Source organism: Saccopteryx leptura, chromosome 4 (genome assembly GCF_036850995.1).
Source record: "Saccopteryx leptura isolate mSacLep1 chromosome 4, mSacLep1_pri_phased_curated, whole genome shotgun sequence".
In the NCBI taxonomy this organism is placed as follows: domain Eukaryota; kingdom Metazoa; phylum Chordata; class Mammalia; order Chiroptera; family Emballonuridae; genus Saccopteryx; species Saccopteryx leptura.
This window is the reverse complement of record NC_089506.1, coordinates 213,186,083-213,206,529: the sequence shown is the minus strand read 5'-3', so window position 1 is coordinate 213,206,529 and position 20,447 is coordinate 213,186,083. Positions and strand designations below refer to the sequence as shown.

The following is a 20,447-nucleotide window of genomic DNA, read 5'->3' as shown; positions in this document are numbered from 1 at the left end:
CTCTCCCTCTCCTCTCTCTAAAGATCAGTAAATAAAAATCTAAAAGCCTGACCTGTGGTGGCGCAGTGGGATAAAGCGTCGACCTGGAAATGCTGAGGTCGCTGGTTCGAAACCCTGGCTTGCCTGGTCAAGGCACATATGGGAGTTGATGCTTCCAGCTCCTCCCCCCTTCTCTCTCTCTGTCTCTCCTCTCTCTCTCTCTCTCTGTCTCTCCCTCTCCTCTCTAAAATGAATAAATAAAAAAATAAATAAAAATAAAAATCTAAAAAAACCCACAAAACCTAAAAAATATTTTTTTAAAAAAGATTAAAAATAAAAAAAGAAATATTTGCTTCCCACCATGTAGCCTGAACTCTCAAAAGAGGCCCAGTAATTGTGAGGAAAGGGATGTGAGGATCACTGAAAGGGGCTTTCTGGGTGGGAAGCTGCAGCTTAGCAGGGAAGGGGAAGCAGGTCTGTCAGAATGGCCACTTGGAGGGTCCATCCCTGAGAGAGCAGGGAGCTTGTGTGGGCCTACAGGAGAACCTCAGTGTTGGCCTGTGGCTACACCTCTCCCCTGGGGCGGGAGATTGTGCTCAGGCCCCTCTGGAGGACTGATCAGGCATTGATTCCCCGTAACCCTGTCACTTCCCAGGCATCTCAGAGCCAATGCCAGGTCAGGGGACCCCAAGGAGCAGTAACAGTGAAATACCCTCAGGACATCTTAGCTGCCCTGGCAGGTCAGGCTAGGCTGAGTGCTTTCTATAAATGGTCTCAGTTAATCCTTACACACATCTGTTGGATCACATCTCTTCACTGCTTCCCTTTGTGCTTGGAATAAAATCCAAACCCCTCCCTGTCCATGATCTCTATGCTGTGGGTCTCTCTGCTGTTCTTGTTCTTGCTCACTGTGCTCTGCCACACTGTTGCCTTTCTTTCCTTGGAGCACATCAGGCCTGTTTCTGCCTCAGGGCCTTTGCACTTGTTCTTCTCATTGTCCAGAGTGACCTTTCCTCAGCTCTTCTGGCTGCTTCCTCTCGTCACTTAAGCTCAAATTGAGGAGGTTTGCCCTAACGACCCTAGCTAAAGTAGCCACCACCCTGCAGACAAGCTATGTGGTTAGTATCCCCGCTCTCTGAAATGATCATTGTCTGTAGTTCTTGTGATTCTAACAGGATGAGTGGAATTTTTCCCAGAATTGCAGTCTAGGCCTAAAGCTGAGGACAAAAGACACAAAGTACAGTTAACCCTTAAAAAACATGTGAGTTAGGGTACCTCCCCAAAGAAAGGTCAGGGGACTCCCCACACAGTTGAACATCCCAATACAACTTTTGACTCCCCAAAAACTTGACTAAGAGCCTACTGTTGACTGAAAGCCTTACCAGTAATGTAGTCAATTAACATGTTTTGTACATTATGTATATCTATTATATATTCTCACTATAAAGTAAGCTAGAGAAAAAAAATCCTAAGACCTGACTGGGAGTGGCACAGTGCATAGAGCATTAACCTGGGACACTGAGGTCCCAGGTTCGAAACCCCAAGGTTGCCAGCTTAAGCACGGGGTCGCTGGCTTGAGCGAAAGATAATCAGCATGATCCAAAGGTTGTTGGCCTGAGCCCAAGGTCTCTGGCTTGAGCAAGGGGTCAATGGCTCAGCTTGAGCTCCTCTGGTCAAGGCACATATGAGAAGCAATCAGTGAACAACTAAAATGACGCAGCTACGAGTTGATGCTTCTCAACTCTTTCCTGTTCTCCCTCCCTCTCTCTCTCTCTCTCAAAAAAAAGAAATAAAAATGATAAGAGAAAATACATTTACAGTATTGAAAAAAAATCCTTGTATAAGTGGACCTGTGCCATTCAAACCCATATTGTTCAAGAGTCATTTATAAAAAAAAAAAAAAAAAAGTCATTTATATTTCCCGTACATTCCAAGTTTAGATTGCTGCAGGCAACTGGGGCCAGTGCCCTCCCAAGGGTGGGCTGATAGAAAGGTGTCATTTCATAAACCAGCCCTGTCCCACCCCCACCCCCACCCCCATTCCTCTGCAGTGAACTTGGACTGGTGGCCTTTAGGTGAGTGCAGTGTTTATCATAAGAAGCCATGCCCTCCCTTCCTCCCACTCTGAGTCTGAGGGTAATTGCACCAGCTGGCTCCCTGCCCTGAACTGCTTAAGCAGGGGTGAGTGGAAGTGAGAGAGAGTGGGATGTCACCTGCACCCTAGCCACTGAGCCCCAAGTAAGAACTTAGCCCTCAGGTCTTACATGGGGACTAATGCCAGTGATGCTGGTTGTGTTTGTCAGCTGTGTTTTACAGACAGGCACCTGCCTTTCGGAAAGGAGCCATGGCTTGTTTGAGGTTCAGGCAAACAAGTGGCAGAAATGGACATTGAAGCCAGGCCTGTCTGATTTAAAACTGGATCATTTCCCACATCTGCCCCTGCCTCCCTTTTTTCCTTTGACCTTTGTCAGGAGCTGGGGGACTGTGGGGGAGCAAGCAGTGTAGATAGTGTTGTAAGATGGATGCACGCAGCAGATGGAATAACAGGGAGAGAGCATCACTTCAACTCTTAAGACTTATCTCCAGAGTGTGAGTGTGCAGTGTTTTCTTTTGTTTTAGAGAGAGAAAGTGACATACAGGAAGGGAGAGAGATGCGAAGCATCAACTCATAGTTGTGGCACTTTATAGTTCATTGATTGCTTTCTCATAGGTACCTTGACTGGGGGACCCGAGCTGAGCCAGTGACCCCTTGCTCAAGCTGGCAACCTTGGACTTCAAGCCAGCGACCATGGGGTCATGTCCATGATCCCACACTCAAGCCGGTGACCTTGAGATTTTGAACCTGGGTACTCAGCGTCCCATATCAACTCTCTATCCGCTGCTCCACCACCTGGTCAGGCTGATTTTATGTTTTTGATGTTTCCTGCCTCCTGACTTCCCCTTTCCAGTAGCCAGCCTTATCAATCTAACTCAGCTGTGGATGTGTATGTAAATATATATAAGAAAAGGCTTTGTAGGATTGCAATAACGAGAGCAGTGGTTGATTCTCTGGTGAAAGAGGGAGTAGGATTGAAGGGATAATGTGAACAGGACTTTACATTTTATTTTATTGATTGATTTTAGAGAAACAGGAAAGGGAGAGAGGGAGAGAGAAAGAGAAAAGCATTTATTTGTTGTTCTACTTAGATGTGTATTCATTGGTTGCTTCCCATATGCACCCTGACTGGGATCAAACCTGCAACCTTGGCGTTTCGGGACAACACTCTAAATGACTGAGCTAAGTAGCCAGGGCAGGACTCTACATTTTTACTCTGTAATTGCGTGTTATTTGACTTTTTTTGTGATTATGCATTCATGTAAAAAGAAATCTAAGGAAACCACCCTGAACCTGGTTTTATAGGTGTCTAAGAAGGTCACACTGCAAGCCTGTTGGCCCAGCCCCAGAGACATCATGCTTGCTTTCTGGATGGAGGCTGGGAAGGAAGCCTGTGGGTGTCCAGGGGACTCCTTCAGGGTAGCCTGCATGTGTTCCTGCCTCCGAGTCCCTCGGAACCCAGCTTGTCTCTGGGCAACTTGCTGCAAGAAACAAAACGGTGGGTCCTCTCTGAAGGAACTTTGCAAGGTGCAATAATCACTTTTGGAGTTTCTAGTTTAATGTTCAACCTGAATCTGAGACCAGTTGAGTGAGGGTTGGTGCTGTCCTGCCCTGTTCTTGTTCTGTTTTTAAACATGTTTATTGCCCCGAGAAGGAGCTGGTTCTTTTCACACAAACAGGATGGGCCTGGGGTTCCTTTAGCGGTTAGTGGGCTCAGAGCCTACACAGAAGGATTTAAAAGCTATAGGTAATTTGCACATGAAAGATTGGGGAGTGCAAACTGGGCATGGCCATAGGAGTGTGAGTGGGCCTGTTGGCCTGATCTTTTGAAACTGTGAAAGAAGGGAATCCTGCTTTCTCTCCCAGAACAGAGCAAACAAATCAACCCCAAAGGGTATCTTTTCTTCTGAAGAAGAAGGTCCCACTACCGTAGCAGCCCTGGTTCTGCTGTGGGCAAGGGATTTCCAGTGGGACATATTAAATGGATGTTGTCAGAAAACCTTGTTTTGCCTGACCAGGTGGTGGCGCAGTGGATAGAGAGTCAGACTGGGATGCTGAGGACCCAGGTTCAAGACCCTGAGGTTGCCAGCTTGAGCGCGGGCTCATCTGGTTTGAGCAAAAGCTCACCAGCTTGGACCCAAGGTCGCTGGCTCGAGCAAGGGGTTACTTGGTCTGCTGAAGGCCCACGGTCAAGGCACATATGAGAAAGCAATCAGTGAACAACTAAGCTGTTGCAATGAAAAAATGATGATTGATGCTTCTCATCTCTCTCCATTCCTGTCTGTCCCTCTCTCTGACTCTGTCTCTGTCTCTGTAAAAAAAAAAAAAAAAGAAAACCTTGTTTTAATTAATGTTTTCTATAGGGAAACAATATCAGTAGATAATACTGTATATCCAAAGAAACTAGTGACAGGGACTTGAGCAGATACTTGCACACCCGTGTTCACAACAGCATTATTTACATCACCAAAATGTGAAAACAGGCCCTCACTGGTTGTTGGCTCAGTGGATAGATGCCAGCCTGGCATATGGATGTCCCAGGTTTGATTTCCAGTCAGGGCAAAGGATTTTTAGGGCAGTGAAAATGCTCCATGTAATACAGTAATGAGAATACATGTCATTTTACATTTGTCCAAACACATAGGGACTGTTACTCTTTAGGTTTTGGGTGATTATGATGTGTCCATGTAGGTTCGTCAGGTAAAATAGATGCAGCACTTCATGGTGGGGATGTTGATAATGGAGAAGGGCATGAATGTGGGGGCAGGGGGTATATGAGAAATCTCTGTCTTCCTCTCAATTTTGCTGTGAACCTAAAACTGCTCTGAAAAACATTGTTAATTAAAAATTTTTTTTTGATGCATGCTGTAAACATAGATGAACCCTGAGGACATATGATCAGTGAAATGAGCCAGACACAAAAGGACAAATACTGTATGATCCCACTAAAATGAGCTCCTTAGAGGAGTCAAATTCTCAGGGACAGAAAGTAGAGTGGTGGTTGCCAAGAGAAGGGGGAATGAGGAGGTAGCATTTAATGGGCACAGAGTTTCAGTTTGGGAAGATGAATAAGTTCTGCAGGATGGTGGTGATGTTGGACAAACAACAGTGTGAATGTACTTAATGCCACTGAACTATACATACACTTGCAAATGGTCAAAATGGTAGGTTTGTTATGTGTATTTTACTACAAAAAAATGCCATATTAACAGTGCTTTCTTAAGGTATCTTTGGCCCTGGCTGGTGGCTCAGTGAATAGAGTGTTGGCCCAGCATGTGGACATTCCGGGTTCGATTCCTGGTCAAGGCACAAAGGAGAAGCAGCCGTCTGCTTCTCTCCCCCTCCCCCTTCTCCCTCTTTCTCTCCTGCAGCCAATGGCTCAGTTGGTCCACACATCAGCCTCAAGTGCTAAAAATAGCTCAGTCCTTGAGCACCAGTGCCAGAAGGGATTGGCAGGTGGATCCTGGCCCAGTAGTATTTGGAAGTCTGCCTCACTATCTTCCCTCCTCTCACCTAAAAAAAAAAAGATGTCTTATAATGCAGGTTTTACAATATAACTTTTTACTTTCCATTCGGTGTTCTTAAGGTATTTTTTGCTTTTTTTATTTTCAGATGAATGTTCTAGATTCAAGATAAACTGGAATGATCTGATAATTTACCAGAACTCACTGAAGCAAACCCTGTGACATCTCCAGACACTTATACCGTCACAGGCAGAAAGGTTGGTCTGAGGTGCATGGGCAGGTTACTGTAAAGGCTGAAGACAGGAGCCTTTAGCAAAAACGGATGTTAAATTGTGGTGCCCTCAACAATAGACTTCTGTCTTGCTGTCCACGTGCAGTGGCCTATGAGCCAAAAAGTTTCATATAGCAAGTATATTTTACCCATTTAAAAAATAATTTCAACAACAGCCTGACCAGGTGGAGGCACAGTGAACAGAGTGTCAGACTGGGACACGGAGGACCCAGGTTCAAAACCCCGAAGTCGCTGGCTTGAGCACGGGCTTATCCAGCTTGAGTGTGGTATCGTAGACATGACCCCATGGTCACTGGCTTGAGCCCAAAGGTCGCTGGCTTAAGCAAGGGGTAACTTGCTCTGCTGTAGCCCCCTGGTCAAGGCACATATAAGAAAGCAATCAATGAACAACTAAGATGTCGCAACGAAGAACTGATGCTTCTCATCTCTCTCCCTTCCTGTCTGTTGGTCCCTGACTGTCTCTCACTTAAAAAAAAAAAGAAGAAAGCCCTGGCCGGTTGGCCGGTTGGCTCAGTGATAGAGTGTCGGCCTGGCATGTGAAAGTCCCGGGTTCGATTCCCGGCCAGGGCACACAGGAGAGGCGCCCATCTGCTTCTCCACCCCTCCCCCTCTCCTTCCTCTCTGTCTCTCTCTTCCTCTCCCATAGCCAAGGCTCCATTGGAGCAAAGTTGGCCTGGGCGCTGAGCATGGCTCTGTGGCCTCTGTCTCAGGCGCTAGGATGGCTCTGGATGCAACAGAGCGACGCCCCAAGATGGGCAGAGCATCGCCCCCTGGTGGGTGTGCCGGGTGGATCCCAGTCGGGCGTATGCAGGAGTCTGTCTGACAGCCTCCCCGTTTCCAGCTTCGGAAAAATGAAAAAAAACAAAAAAAAAAAACAGCAGCTTCCTCTCAGAAGGCCCACAGGTCATAGGGTGGTAGTGTGCGGAAGCCTTCTACCCCCCCAGCTGAGAGATGTTTTTAACAGGGTCAGGCTCTCTTTTGAAGCCTTCTGGGAACTCATTGCTAGGCTTTCAAAACTGTGACCTATTACAGTAACTTGATAAGCCCCATGAAAAGAAATTATACTCCAAAGTTTATAGTGAATACTCAGAATATGTTTACTTATTTTAAGTGAAATTCCTTATAATACATTATAGAAGAGTCAAACAATATATTCTTTAAAATGTGAACTTTTATACACATGTATTGAGCATGGTTTTTAATCCTACAGGATATGAGGTGGCAAACAGGTTATCAGAAAAGCCTCTGAGGGCGCTGGAGGATTTAGCTGCTCTTTGTCCCCTCCTGGCAGACCAGGGCCCTCCCCTCGGGTGCTCCCTGAACTATGTACTCCGAGGGGTACAACTGCTTTGTGGACAGAGATAAGATGGACACTGCTATCCGGGACCTGGGACCCAAGGAACTGAGCTGCACTGACCTGCAAGAGCTAAAGCAGCTGGCGCGCCAGGGTTACTGGGCCCAAAGCCACTCTCTGCGGGGGAGGGTGTACCAGCGCCTGATCCGGGACATCCCCTGCCGCACGGTCACACCTGATGCCAGTGTGTACAGTGACATCGTGGGCAAGATCGTGGGCAAGCACAGCAACAGCAGCCTGCCCTTACCTGAGTTTGTGGACAACACACAGGTGCCCAGCTACTGCCTGAACACACGGGGTGAGGATGCTGTTCGAAAGATTCTGCTGTGCATCGCCAACCAATTCCCTGACATCTCCTTCTGCCCTGCCCTGCCCGCGGTCGTGGCCCTGCTGCTGCACTACAGCATCGATGAGGCCGAGTGCTTCGAGAAGGCCTGCCGTATCCTGGCCTGCAACGACCCCAGCAAAAAGCTGATCGATCAGAGCTTTCTGGCCTTTGAGTCTTCCTGCATGACATTTGGGGACCTGGTAAACAAGTACTGCCAGGCAGCCCACAAGCTGATGGTGGCTGTGTCAGAGGATGTCCTACAGGTCTACTCGGACTGGCAGCGCTGGCTATTTGGAGAGCTGCCCCTCAACTATTTCGCTCGCGTCTTTGATGTCTTCCTGGTGGAAGGTTATAAGGTGTTGTACCGTGTTGCACTAGCCATCCTCAAGTTCTTCCACAAGGTGAGAGCTGGGCAGCCGCTCGAATCGGACAATGTGAAGCAGGACATTCGTACCTTCGTCAAGGACATCGCCAATACCGTGTCACCCGAGAAGCTGTTGGAGAAGGCATTCGCCATCCGCCTCTTCTCTCGGAAGGAGATCCAGCTCCTGCATATGGCCAACGAGAAGGCTCTGAAGCAGAAGGGCATCACCGTCAAACAGAAAAGGTAGGCTGGCCTCTGGGCAGGCTGCCAGGGGCCCACTGAGGGCGGGGCTTTGGTGGAATACATCCTGGGATTGGGGGCATGAGCCTGTCTTGCCAGCTTCTTGGTCTGCCTACTGCCAGCCAGCCATCTGTGCATGGATAGAAAATGATGGGGAAGGAGAGAGGGCCTTCCTGGTTACTGCCACAGGCTACTGGGGCACGGTGGGAGTGGAAGGTGTGGTTACTGTCCTCAGGCTTGAGGCCCATGGCGGAGATAAAAGCTGTTGACCATGTAGTTGGAAGATCAGATAGTGGGCCAAGCTAGCCACCTCTGGTCATTTCACTGCAGCCCTTTTCTGCCCCTCCAAATCTGGGCTCCCTTGTTGCTGGGCGTGGCCCCCTGCCCTGAGCACAGCCCCCTGGGGAGCAAGGGTGGGTAGGGCCCACGATGTCCTGAAACTGGGTGTCAGATGATGTGATTTTCGACATGGGGACCTTTCTTCCAGGCCAATGGCAGGCCTGTCCTGGGCACCGATTCTTGCCACTAACCTCTCCTTGTCTGTTTTATTTTTCTTCTTCTCCATGTCCGTTGCTTCCTCCTGTTTTTCAGTGTTTCACTTTCTAAAAGGTAGGTCTGGAAACTGCATCTCCATGCCTGGATTCTCTCTGTCTTCCAGTCTGGCTGTCCTGGGGCCTGGCTGCTTGTGCTGGCTCTCAGGACTGGCTTTAGCAGTGCTGCCTTAGAGCCTAGCTGATGTTTAGGCGCCATCTGTTTGTCCTGTCTCTGTCCATCTGGTCCATTGCCTCAGTTGTGTGCCTGTGCTTGGCTGGCTCTGAACATTATCTTGCCAGAGCTGACTCACTTTCTGTTCCCATTCCTTAGAGAAAAGATGCTTTTTGTTCCTTCCTGGACTGGATGCTCTTCCCTCTTAGTAATAGGATGGGAGTGAGGCTCCAAGGGTCAGCTCTATCCCATTTCTCCCTGAGGATACTTAGGGCCAGGCTTTAAGCTGGTTAAGTAAGTGAGAAGTTCCCTTCAGGCTTGGCTTCCAAGAGAACCAGTGTACACCCCTGGGGTGGGGGGCATGGTCAGGACTGGGTCACAGCTGTGCTCTGAACCTTCCCTGGCTCTCCCCAGGCAGTTTGTGCACCTGGCTGTCCATGCAGAGAACTTCTACTCGGATATTGTCAGTGTGAAAGAGATGAGAGACATCTGGTCATGGATCCCTGAGCGATTTGCCCTCTGTCAGCCCCTCCTGCTCTTCTCCTCACTGCAGCATGGGTACAGCCTGACCAGGTAATGCCAGGGAGACTGGGGAGGCAGGGCCTGCCTTCCAGGGCCCTGAGGCATGGACTCTGAGGGCCAGGTGTTACAGGAGGGGCAAAGGGAGTGGTGGATTTGCCCAGCTTCTGGTCCTTCCAGAAAGTCACACTGGGAATGGGCCTATGAACCTGGGCACCTGGGTGAGGCCCTGCCCCTTCCTGTGGGCTCTAGGATTGGGAGGCCCTTTTCTGGGCTTCTCTTACTCCCAGACCACCCAAATTCAGGGGTCACTGCCGTTCACACCACAGATCCAGGTCCCTATGTAGGTGTTGTGATGACATGGGAGGCAGAGCTTACAGAACTGTAAGAGCTGTGATTCATTACTCCCCGCCCCCACTCTGTCAGTCCACAAGCCAGGAGCTGGCTCGCCCTGTGGGACTGTGGCTGTGCTGGCCTCCCCAGGGCACACTGCCTCCCTGGCAGTTCTGTCAGGTTCAGCTCCCCCTTGAGCCTCAGACTTCAGGTGACATTAGAAGCTCTGGCTTGGGTCACAAGTGATCCAGCAGAGGCAATACAGGCAGAGTTAGCCCAGCCCACATAATGGCCACCATCTGTAGCCACATGAACATTATAACACAATTAGAGCTGCATTCACCCAGTTTTTTTTCTTTTTGTTTGTTTGTTTTTGTGGTCACAGAGACAGAGAGAGTCAGAGAGAAGGACAGATAGGAACAGACAGACAGGAAGGAGAGAGATGAGAAGCATCAATTCTTTGTTGCGGCTCCTTAGTTGTTCATTGACTGCTTTCTCATATGTGCCTTGACCGTGGGGCTATAGCAGAGCAAGTGACCCCTTGCTCGAGCCAGCAACCTTGGGTCCAAGCTGATGAGCTTTGCTCAAACCAGATGAGCCCACGCTCAAGCTGGCGACCTCGGGGTCTCGAACCTGGGTCCTCTGCATCCCAGTCCGACACTCTATCCCCTGCTCCACCGCCTGCTCAGGCCTCATTCACCCAGTTTTAACCTCTGTGTGGCATGGGAGGCCCACTGAGGGACGGCTAAGCGGAGCCACTGGAGCCGCCAGACAAGCCCAGGGCATCTGGAGCCACCACAATGGCAACCTCAGGCCTTCTCACATGCTTCCCAGGCCAGTTGGCTCCCATGTGCTTGGATTTTGAGCTTTCCTAGAGCAGGGACCTGTTCTTCTTGTTCTTGCTTCCCCAAAGCACCTGGCACATAGTTCTGTCTGCTGGGGGCTGTTTGCCTTGCCAGTTCCCCCCGCTTCACACCAGCGCAGACAGTCCTAGGGCAGCTGACTGCTCAGCCTGCAGGCCACCTCGGCGGAACTCCATCTTGGCTTAGAAGATGCCCAGGCCAGAGTGTCAGCAGGTCTTTGGCCACTATGCCTGGTCCCCAGGAGATAAGGAAATGCAGTTCCTAGGCCTGTCCACCATGGCCAGTCCAGGTTTCTCAGCTGCTGTGGGCACTGGTCAGCAGAGGCTGGCTGGAGGTGGCATGGGGAAGGGATGCAGGATAACTGCTTCCTTTCAGGACTGGCCCATGTGGTCTCTTCCCCCAGGTTCTATCTCCAGTGTGAAGGACATGAGCCCACCCTCCTGCTCATTAAGACCACACAAAAGGAGGTGAGCAGGGACCAGAGGGAGCCTGGGGTCTGGCCTCTGAGTTCTGGTGGGCTTGCTGCTCCTGTGGCCCAGGAAGGGTGGGTGCCCCTGGCCCTCCCCCAAGCCTTCCTGCACTTAGGGCCACAGAGCAGAGTCACCCTCCATAAAGAAGTGAATCCAGTCTCCCTGTCTGACTCCCAAGTACTCAGGGCCTCCTTGCTTCCCCTGAGGCCCAGGCCCAGCTGAAACAGCCTGGCTACTTAGGAGGAACATTGCAGAAATGCCTGGTAAGGAAGGCCCCGCATCCACCCGCCACTGTGGCCCATACCAGGTGAATCAAATGCCTTCACCTGCCTCCACTCCCTAACAGGTAGCTATCGGGCCCGTTCTTCTACAGTACCTTTCCCCTGGAAAGCCCCCCAAGACTAGGGAGATCAGAGCTCATGTGCTCCCATCCTGGGGTGTCTGCCTCCAGTAGAGGCTTCTTTTCCAGTGGCTCCCAAACCTACACCCATGGAAGTTTTAGATTCCTCACCCCATTCCAGACTCTGCATCTGGCTTTCCTGGAGGAGCCTGGGCATCTTATCATAGATGACTCTGATGGTCACTTTGGGAAAAGCCTGCAGCCATTACAGGGACTTAGTTCTAATGGTGTAATCAAGTGCTCTGCTGGCTGACGGGTGGAGAATGTTGTTGAGCAGGTGTACCTCCTGGAAGCTCTCATCTGAGGGACGTCCCTAGAACTGATGCCCAAAATCAGAGTGTGGACATGAGGCTTATTCCAATGCTTGAAGACCAAGAAGGGAAACGAAATGAAAATATCCCAAACAAGCTGATGGCAGCCACCACCCCCCCACTCTCACTGCCTACCCCATGCCCTCCAAACTCCAACTCCCCACATCTCTTTACCTTCAGTCCTTGCCCTAGAGTCGGGGTGGGAAGTGCTGTGACATCATCACCCCACCCCAAGCTGTGTCGGTTCCACAGCCCCTCCGCAGGCCCTGAGCAGAGGGATGCTCCTGCAGGCCAGCACGGTGCAGCTTCACCTTGGGCTTTTCTCCCCAGGTTTGTGGAGCTTACCTGTCAACAGACTGGAGAGAGAGAAATAAGTTTGGAGGCAAACTGGGCTTCTTTGGGACCGGAGAGTGCTTTGTGTTTAGGGTGAGTGGGTCTCCCTGCAGGCGCTCTACGGTCAGCAGGCCTGTCACCCCTGCTCACATGACCCTGCTTACTTTCGTTTTAGCAGTTACCCTACAGGATAACCTCCCCGTTTTCTTCCAGTCTGTGATCATTAGACCGACCGTTAACTCCATGAGAGCAGGCAGGCCCTTACCTGCCCACGTGGCACCATCTCCCCAGCCCTGGCTGGCGTGAGGCCTTGTACACAGAGGGCTTCAGTGAAGATTTATGGGAGGAAAGGGGCCAGAAAGGCCCTGCCGGGCGCACTGTAGCAGCTCCTCATACTGCCCTTTCCTCCTCAGTTGCAGCCGGAGGTCCAGCGCTATGAGTGGGTGGTCATCAAACACCCAGAGCTGACTAAGCCAATGTCTGTGGGGACCACTGCCACACCATCAATGCGCTGCCCTTCCATGTCCTTGCCTTCATCCTCATCCTCGTCCTTTGACCCTGCTGACCGCCTCTCACCATTCCTGGCCACTCGGCACTTCAACCTGCCCTCCAAGACTGAGTCCATGTTCATGGCAGGGGGCAATGACTGCCTCATCATAGGTGGGCACCTCCCTTTGTCTCGGGCTGGCCTCACTTAGCCTGGGAGAAGGGTATGGGGTCATGGGTGGCCAAACCCCTGGGCCAACCATTGTGGACCCAGATGGCAAGTGCCTCAGCTGAAGGACAGGCAGGGCCCACATGGCAGAGGAAGAGAACGGGCTTGAGGAGCAGGAGTGGGGAAAGGTATTCTGGGTTGACTGGCCGGGAAGGGGGCTCTAGCTGAGAGTTTGGACCCCAGCGGAGGGCTGGCAGGCTTTGGAGGATCAAAGGTCATCCCTGTGGTTTTTAGAGTAGCCTCTGACAGGGCTGGGGTAGGGACAAGTGGAGACGCTTCTGGGCAGGAGGAGAGCACCTCCAGGGCAGTCCCAGACAGAGGGCAGCCACTGACTGAGCATCCTGCAGGCGGAGGGAGCGGCCAGGCTCTCTACATCGACGGGGACCTGAACCGGGGCCGCACGGGCCACTGTGACACTTTCAACAACCAGCCCCTCTGCTCTGAGAACTTCCTCATCGCTGCTGTGGAGGCCTGGGGCTTCCAGGATCCCGACATCCAATGACAGGCCTGTGCCGACGGTGACCAAGCTGTTGCTATGGGGTGGGGTGGTGGCCGGGCTCCCTCTTCAGGGAGGAGGTAGTGAATGAAGATCCCCTCTTCACTTGCATGGGCAGCATTGGGGTATACCTGGGGCCTTTTTTTTTTTTTTTTTTTTTTTAATTCCTGTCTCTCTTTATTTATTTATTTTTACAGAGACAGAAAGAGAGTCAAGAGAGAGGGACAGATAGGGACAGACAGACAGGAACAGAAAGAGATGAGAAGCATCAATCATGAGTTTTTCATTGCAACACCTTAGTTGTTCATTGATTGCTTTCTCATATGTGCCTTGACCACGGGCCTTCAGCAGACCAAGTAACCCCTTGCTTGAGCCAGCGACCTTGGGTCCAAGCTGTTGAGCTTTGCTCAAATCAGATGAGTCCACACTCAAGCTGGCGACCTCGGGGTCTCGAACCTAGGTCCTCCGCATCCCAGTCTGACACTCTATCCACTGCGCCACCGCCTGGTCAGGCATACCTGGGGCTTTGATGCTGGTCGGGCATCAGCTGGCCAGGCTTATTCTTCTGACTCTGCTAGGACTTGCTCAGACTTGCCACTGCCTTCACCATGGACTCAGGTCCTGGCTCTCCTCTCTGGGGGCATCCTGTGTCCCAGGCCTGGGAGGGACTTTGTCTTGCAGCCCCTGAGACTTAATCCCTGTGGAGACAGGACTGGTAAGGCAGAAGGGACCTGTTGTCAGCTGTGGGTCTTTGGCACCCCCTGTTGGTGCCTCTTTGCATGGCTTCTGTGCAGGCCCCTGCACCTTCCTCCCTGGCCTACTACTGTGGCTCCCCAGAGGTGTGTTGGTCCTGAGAAGAGACAGGTTCCCCAGGGATTATTTCTTGGCAGGAACGTCTACCTAGGGCTTCTAACCGATTCTTCTTCCTTCCCATGCTGGCCTCCTGGGGCCACCTCTTGGACAGTTAACCAGAAGGTGAAAGGTTGGGGAAGGAAGGATATATGCTGAGCTCTGGGCTCCTCCCAAGGGAGGGTCAAAGGCCAGTGGGATGAAGGACCAGAAAGGACATCATGTGTTCTTGTGTTTCTGCAGAGTCTGAAGCTTCTGCGGGGCCTCGCGTATTTACGCCTGGAGAAGACTCCCAGGGTGGCCCTCTGACCTCAGACCAGCCAGCTCCATTTCCAGGGGCCTACCTGGAGAAGCCTGGACCCATGGAGCCTTCTCCAGTCCTCTTCCTCTCCAGCCAGGTCCTCGTCAGCCCTCCTGAAGTCTCTGTGGTGACCCCGTTTCTCCATGTTGCTGCAGTGAGCTGGTTCCCGGATCCCATCCCAACTCCTCAGCGTGGTGCGCTTGTCTCATCTAGTACTGCCCGCCTCCACTTCACTGCACCCCACCACTTTCATCTAGTACTGCCCGCCTCCACTTCACTGCACCCCACCACTTTCATCTAGTACTGCCCACCTCCACTTCACTGCACCCCACCACTTTCATCTAGTACTGCCCGCCTCCACTTCACTGCACCCCACCACTTTCATCTAGTACTGCCCGCCTCCACTTCACTGCACCCCACCACTTTCATCTAGTACTGCCCGCCTCCACTTCACTGCACCCCACCACTTTCATCTAATACTGCCCACCTCCACTTCACTGCACCCCACCACTTTCATCTAGTACTGCCCGCCTCCACTTCACTGCGCCCCACAAGTCTCATCTAGTACTGCCCGCCTCCACTTCACTGAGCCCCACCACTTTCATCTGGTACTGCCCGCCTCCACTTCACTGCGCCCCACCACTTTCATCTAGTACTGCCCGCCTCCACTTCACTGCACCCCACCACTTTCATCTAATACTGCCCGCCTCCACTTCACTGCACCCCACCACTTTCATCTAGTACTGCCCACCTCCACTTCACTGCGCCCCACCACTTTCATCTGGTACTGCCCGCCTCCACTTCACTGCACCCCACCACTTTCATCTAGTACTGCCCGCCTCCACTTCACTGCACCCCACCACTTTCATCTAGTACTGCCCGCCTCCACTTCACTGCACCCCACCACTTTCATCTAATACTGCCCGCCTCCACTTCACTGCACCCCACCACTTTCATCTAGTACTGCCCGCCTCCACTTCACTGCACCCCACCACTTTCATCTAGTACTGCCCACCTCCACTTCACTGCGCCCCACCACTTTCATCTAGTACTGCCCACCTCCACTTCACTGCACCCCACCACTTTCATCTAGTACTGCCCGCCTCCACTTCACTGCACCCCACCACTTTCATCTAGTACTGCCCACCTCCACTTCACTGCACCCCACCACTTTCATCTGGTACTGCCCGCCTCCACTTCACTGCGCCCCACAAGTCTCATCTAGTACTGCCCGCCTCCACTTCACTGAGCCCCACCACTTTCATCTGGTACTGCCCACCTCCACTTCACTGCACCCCACCACTTTCATCTAATACTGCCCGCCTCCACTTCACTGAGCCCCACCACTCTGTGTACCACGTCCGCACTCTCCGTAGCTCCCTGCCCACACGGCACCTTCGACACCAGCCCCTGTTCATGGCGTGTGTCCTCCTGCATCCCTCTCACAGCACTGTGAGTTGGCTACTTAGTGTGATATTTTTCTGCTGCCACCTCTCCCCTTCTGCCCTGCCCTGCTCTGCCTGGATCTACACCAGACTCATGCATAGTAGGGGAGGTGCCAAGTGAAAACTGGCCAGTGAGCACTGCAGGGAGCAGCACCCCTGCCCCATGACCTCCCTCAGCTGGTCCTGAGGGCCTGGGCACCCAGGAGGGAAGTGGGGAGAAGCAGACACCCAAGTGGCTGAACTGCAGCAGCCTGGGCTATGGGTGCCAAGAGTTACTACCCTCCAATCATCCCCCTTAGTGTCCCTACACACCACACCCCTGCACATCTGCACACTCTGCTCACTCTTCCTGTGGGGTGTTTGTCCTCCCTCCATTCACTTACAAAAATCTCCAGGCCAGACCACAGTGAGGCTGAATAAAGCACCAGGAGCCCTGGGTGGCTTTGGAGAAGCCAGTGAACCTGTTCAGAACTCAGTTTCCCCAGCTGTAAAATAGAGCCAGTCGTCCTGCTCTGCTGTCCCCCTGGGACTGTTGAAAGGCTGTGAGGGGAAAGATGCTGGGTGGCAGTATCACTTACCCCAGATCACTGCAGCCCTTGCCACACCCCTTCCTTTGAGCTCCCGCAGCCCTTGCATGTATTTTGGTGTTCATTAAACATTGTCTTATTACATAGTCCAAGTTTGGTCTCTTTAACAAGAGGGGTCGCCAGGGGCTCCCCTGTCCCAGGTTTGTTACTAAATGGGATCTATAAGGCTATTCCCCACAATGCTTTTCAGTGCTTTATCACTGGAATGTTGAAGGCCTTTTAAAAAAACAGCATTGCCTAACCAGGCGGTGGTGCAGTAGATAGAGCATCGGCCTGGGACGCTGAGGACCCAGGTTGGGAACCCTGAGGTGTGAGCACAGGGTCACTGGCCTGAGTACAGGGCACTGGCTTGAGCATGGGATCACCAGCTTTAGTGTGGGATCACAGACATGACCTCATGGTTGCTGGCTTGAAGTCCAAGGTCGCTGACTTGGCTGGAGCCCCACGGTCAAGGCACATATGAGAAAGCAATCAATGAACAACTAAGGTGCCACATGAAGAATTGATGCTTCTCATCTTTCCCTGTCTGGTTCTCTAAAAATAAATAAATGAAAAAAACATTTCTGGCCCTGGCCAGTTAGATCAATTGGCTAAGACTCATGCATAGTAGGGGAGGTGCCAAGTGAAAATTGGCACCTGGCCGGTTGGCTCAGTGATAGAGCATCGGCCCAATGTGTGGATGTCCCAGGTTTGATTCCTGGCCAGGGCACACAGGAGAAGCGCCCATCTGCTTCTCCACCCCTCCCTCTCCCCCTCTCCTTTCTCTCTCTCTCTTCCCCTCCATTGGAGCAAAGTTGGCCCAGGCACTGAGGATGGCTCCATTGCCTCCACCTCAGGCACTAGAATGGCTCTGGTTGCAATGGAGCAATGCCCCAGATGGGCAGAGCATCGCCCCCTGGTGGGCATGCCGGGTGGATCCTGGTCGGGCGCATGCAGGAGTCTGTCTCTCTGCCTTCCTGCTTCTCACTAAAGAGAAAAAGTGTCATTCAGAAATGACAAGGTTGTGGGTTTGATCCTCAGTCAGGGCGCACACATGAAGCAGACAAAGGATGCACGACTGAGTGGAACAACAAACAAATGCTTACCTTTCTCCTCCCCTGTCTTTGTCTTTCTAAAAATCAATAAAAATTGGCTGTATAGCTTGGTTGGTTGGACCATCCCAGAGTGCAGAAGTTGCTGGCTCACTTCCACAGTCAAGGCACATACAGTAGCAGCTCAATGTTTCTGTCTCCCTACCTCTCAAAAAAACAAAAGCCATAGCCTGACCTGTGGTGGCGCAGTGGATAAAGCATCAACCTGGGAACGCTGAGGTTGCCGGTTCAAAACCCTGGGCTTGCCTGGTCAAGGCACATATGGGAGTTGATGCTTCCTGCTCCTCCCCCCCTCTCCCCTCCCTATAATGAATAAGTAAAATATTAAAAAAAAAAAAAAAAAAGCCATAGCCTTTCAGCCTGATTGTTGGTGGTGCAGTGAAGAAAGCATCAGCCTGGAGTCACTGGTTTGAAACCCTGGGCTTGCCGGGTCAAGGCACATACAGGAAGCAGCTACTATGAGTAGATGCTTCCCACTTCTCCCCCTTCTTTATCAATGTCCCTTTCTCTCTTTCTCTCTCTCTTCACTCTCTCCAAAAATCAATAAATAAAACAAAGAAAAATAGATCTTATTTATTGATTTTACAGAGAAAGGAGGGGGAGAAGCGATGAGAAGTATCAACTCATAGTTGCTTCGCTTTAGTTGTTTAGTGGATTGCTTGTTGTATGTGGCAAGCCCAGGGTTTCAAACCAGCAAACTCAGCATTCCAGGTCGACGCTCAATCTACTGCACCACCACAGGCCAGGCTAAATGTTTATTTTATTATTATTTTTTTAAGTGAGAGCAGGGGAGATACGGAGACAGACTTCCACATGCGCCCCAATCGGGATCTACTCAGCAACCCCCGTCTGGGGCAGATGCTCTGCCCATCTGGGGCTCCTTGCAACCGAGCTGTTTTTAGTGTGCCTGAGGGGGAGGCTCCACAGAGCCAACGTGCTCGAATCAATTGAGCCATGGCTGCAGGAGAGGAAGAGAGGAAGAGGCAGGGGAAGAAGCAGATGGTTGCCTCTCCTATATGCCCTGATCAGGAATCAAACCCAGGACATTCACATGCTGGGTCGATGCTCTATCATTGAGCAAACTGGCCAGGGCAAAATGTTTATTTTAAAAATAAAAACTTCAATACAGTTTAGCCTGACCAGGTGGTGGTTCAGTGGATAGAGTATCTACCTGGGACGTTGAGGGCCAGGTTCAAAACCCCGAGGTCACTGGCTTGAGCGCGGCCTCACCAGCTTGAGTGCAGGGTTGCCAGCTTAAGTGTGGGACCACAGACATGATTCTATGGTCACTGGCTTGAGCTCAGAGGCCGCTGGTCTGAAGTCCAAGGTCACTGGCTTGGCTGGAGCCCTCCAGTCAAGGCACATATGAGAAGCAATCAAACAACTAAAAGCAACTAGGAGTTGATACTTCTCATCTCTTTTCCTTCCTGTTTGTCTCTGTCTCTGTCCTCTGTCTCTCCCTCTCTCTAAACCAGGGGTCCCCAAACTACGGCCCGCAGGCTGCATGCGGCCCCCTGAGGCCATTTATCCGGCCCCCGCCGCACTTCTGGAAGGGGCACCTCTTTCATTGGTGGTCAGTGAGAGGAGCATAGTTCCCATTGAAATACTGGTCAGTTTGTTGATTTAAATTTACTTGTTCTTTATTTTAAATATTGTATTTGTTCCTGTTTTGTTTTTTTACTTTAAAATAAGATATGTGCAGTGTGCATAGGGATTTGTTCATAGTTTTTTTTATAGTCCGGCCCTCCAACGGTCTGAGGGACAGTGAACTGGCCTCCTGTGTAAAAAGTTTGGGGACCCCTGCTCTAAACTTTAGTACAGTATAAACCACTTCACTGATTGATTTATTAAAATGGACTATATGCCTTTAGGACTTCAGAAAATAAGTTTGTCTATAATTTTTACTATAAGAATCAGCCACTAAAAATTTAAAAAAAAAGCCACTTTATTTTTCAATTCTAATTGAATTAAACTTAGTATTTCAATTTTTAAATATTTTTATGACCTACATGTTTAATTTTTTTAGTTTTCTAGGACAGCTTGTTTTAGAAAATTTTAGAATTTCAGAAGGCCTTCAAATTTCTCTTATTTCCAGCCCTGGCTGGTTGGCTCAGCAGTAGAGCGTCGGCCTGGAGTGCGGGAGACCCGGGTTTGATTCCCGGCCAGGGCACACAGGGTGCTTCTCCACCCCCCCTCCTTCCTCTCTGTCTCTCTCTTCGCCTCCCGCAGCCAAGGCTCCATTGGAGCAAAGATGGCCCGGGAGCTGGGGATGGCTCCTTGGCCTCTGCCCCAGGCGCCGGAGGAGTGGCTCTGGTCAAGGCAGAGCAACGCCCCGGAGGGGCAGAGCATCGCCCCCTGGTGGGCAGAGCATCGCCCCCTGGTGGGCAGAGCGTTGCCCCTGGTGGGCGTGCCGGGTGGATCCCAGTCGGGCGCATGCGGGAGTCTGTCTGACTGTCTCTCCCCGTTTCCAGCTTCAGAAAAATACAAAAAAAAAAAAAAAAAAATTCTCTTATTTCCTGAAGCAATAGAGTATTAGTTTTTTGGTTTTTTTTTAGAGAAAGAAAAGAGAGAGGGAGATATGAGAAGCATCAACTTGTAGTTGCTTTGCTTTAGCTTTAGTTCATTAATAGCTTCTAATGTATGTGCCTTGACTGGGGACCTCAAGCTGACCCAGTGACTTTGGGATCATGCCAATGATCCTGTGCTCAAGCCAGTGACCCTACACTCAAGCTGGTGCACCCATGCTCAAGCTGGTGACCTCAGGGTTTGGAGCCGGGGAACTCAGTGTCCCGGGTCAATGCTCTATCCACTGTGCCACCACCAGTCAGGCCTATTTTATATTTAATAGATTCAGTTTTTGTAACTTTTTATTTTGAAATAATTTTAGATTTACAGAGGAGTTGCAAGATGGTA

General features: G+C 51.1%; 1 protein-coding gene across 6 annotated transcripts in view; it reads left to right on the top strand.

The window, feature by feature from the left end:
• Nucleotides 1-15,433, top strand: part of TBC1D24 (TBC1 domain family member 24) — a 28,389-nt gene extending 12,956 nt beyond the window's left edge. For 3 of the 6 annotated variants that reach the window (XM_066382825.1, XM_066382824.1, XM_066382826.1), the window contains exons 2-10: nt 5,687-5,795; nt 7,041-8,119; nt 8,708-8,725; nt 9,236-9,394; nt 10,940-11,003; nt 12,048-12,143; nt 12,464-12,710; nt 13,113-13,283; nt 14,354-15,433. In XM_066382825.1, the coding sequence (XP_066238922.1) occupies nt 7,155-8,119; nt 8,708-8,725; nt 9,236-9,394; nt 10,940-11,003; nt 12,048-12,143; nt 12,464-12,710; nt 13,113-13,267 (1,704 nt within the window). In that variant the 5' untranslated portion in view covers nt 5,687-5,795; nt 7,041-7,154 and the 3' untranslated portion in view covers nt 13,268-13,283; nt 14,354-15,433. The remainder of the gene's footprint in view (nt 1-5,686; nt 5,796-7,040; nt 8,120-8,707; nt 8,726-9,235; nt 9,395-10,939; nt 11,004-12,047; nt 12,144-12,463; nt 12,711-13,112; nt 13,284-14,353) is intronic. The other 3 variants (XM_066382827.1, XM_066382828.1, XM_066382829.1) reach the window with 3 other exon arrangements.
• Nucleotides 15,434-20,447: the final 5,014 nt, after the last annotated feature.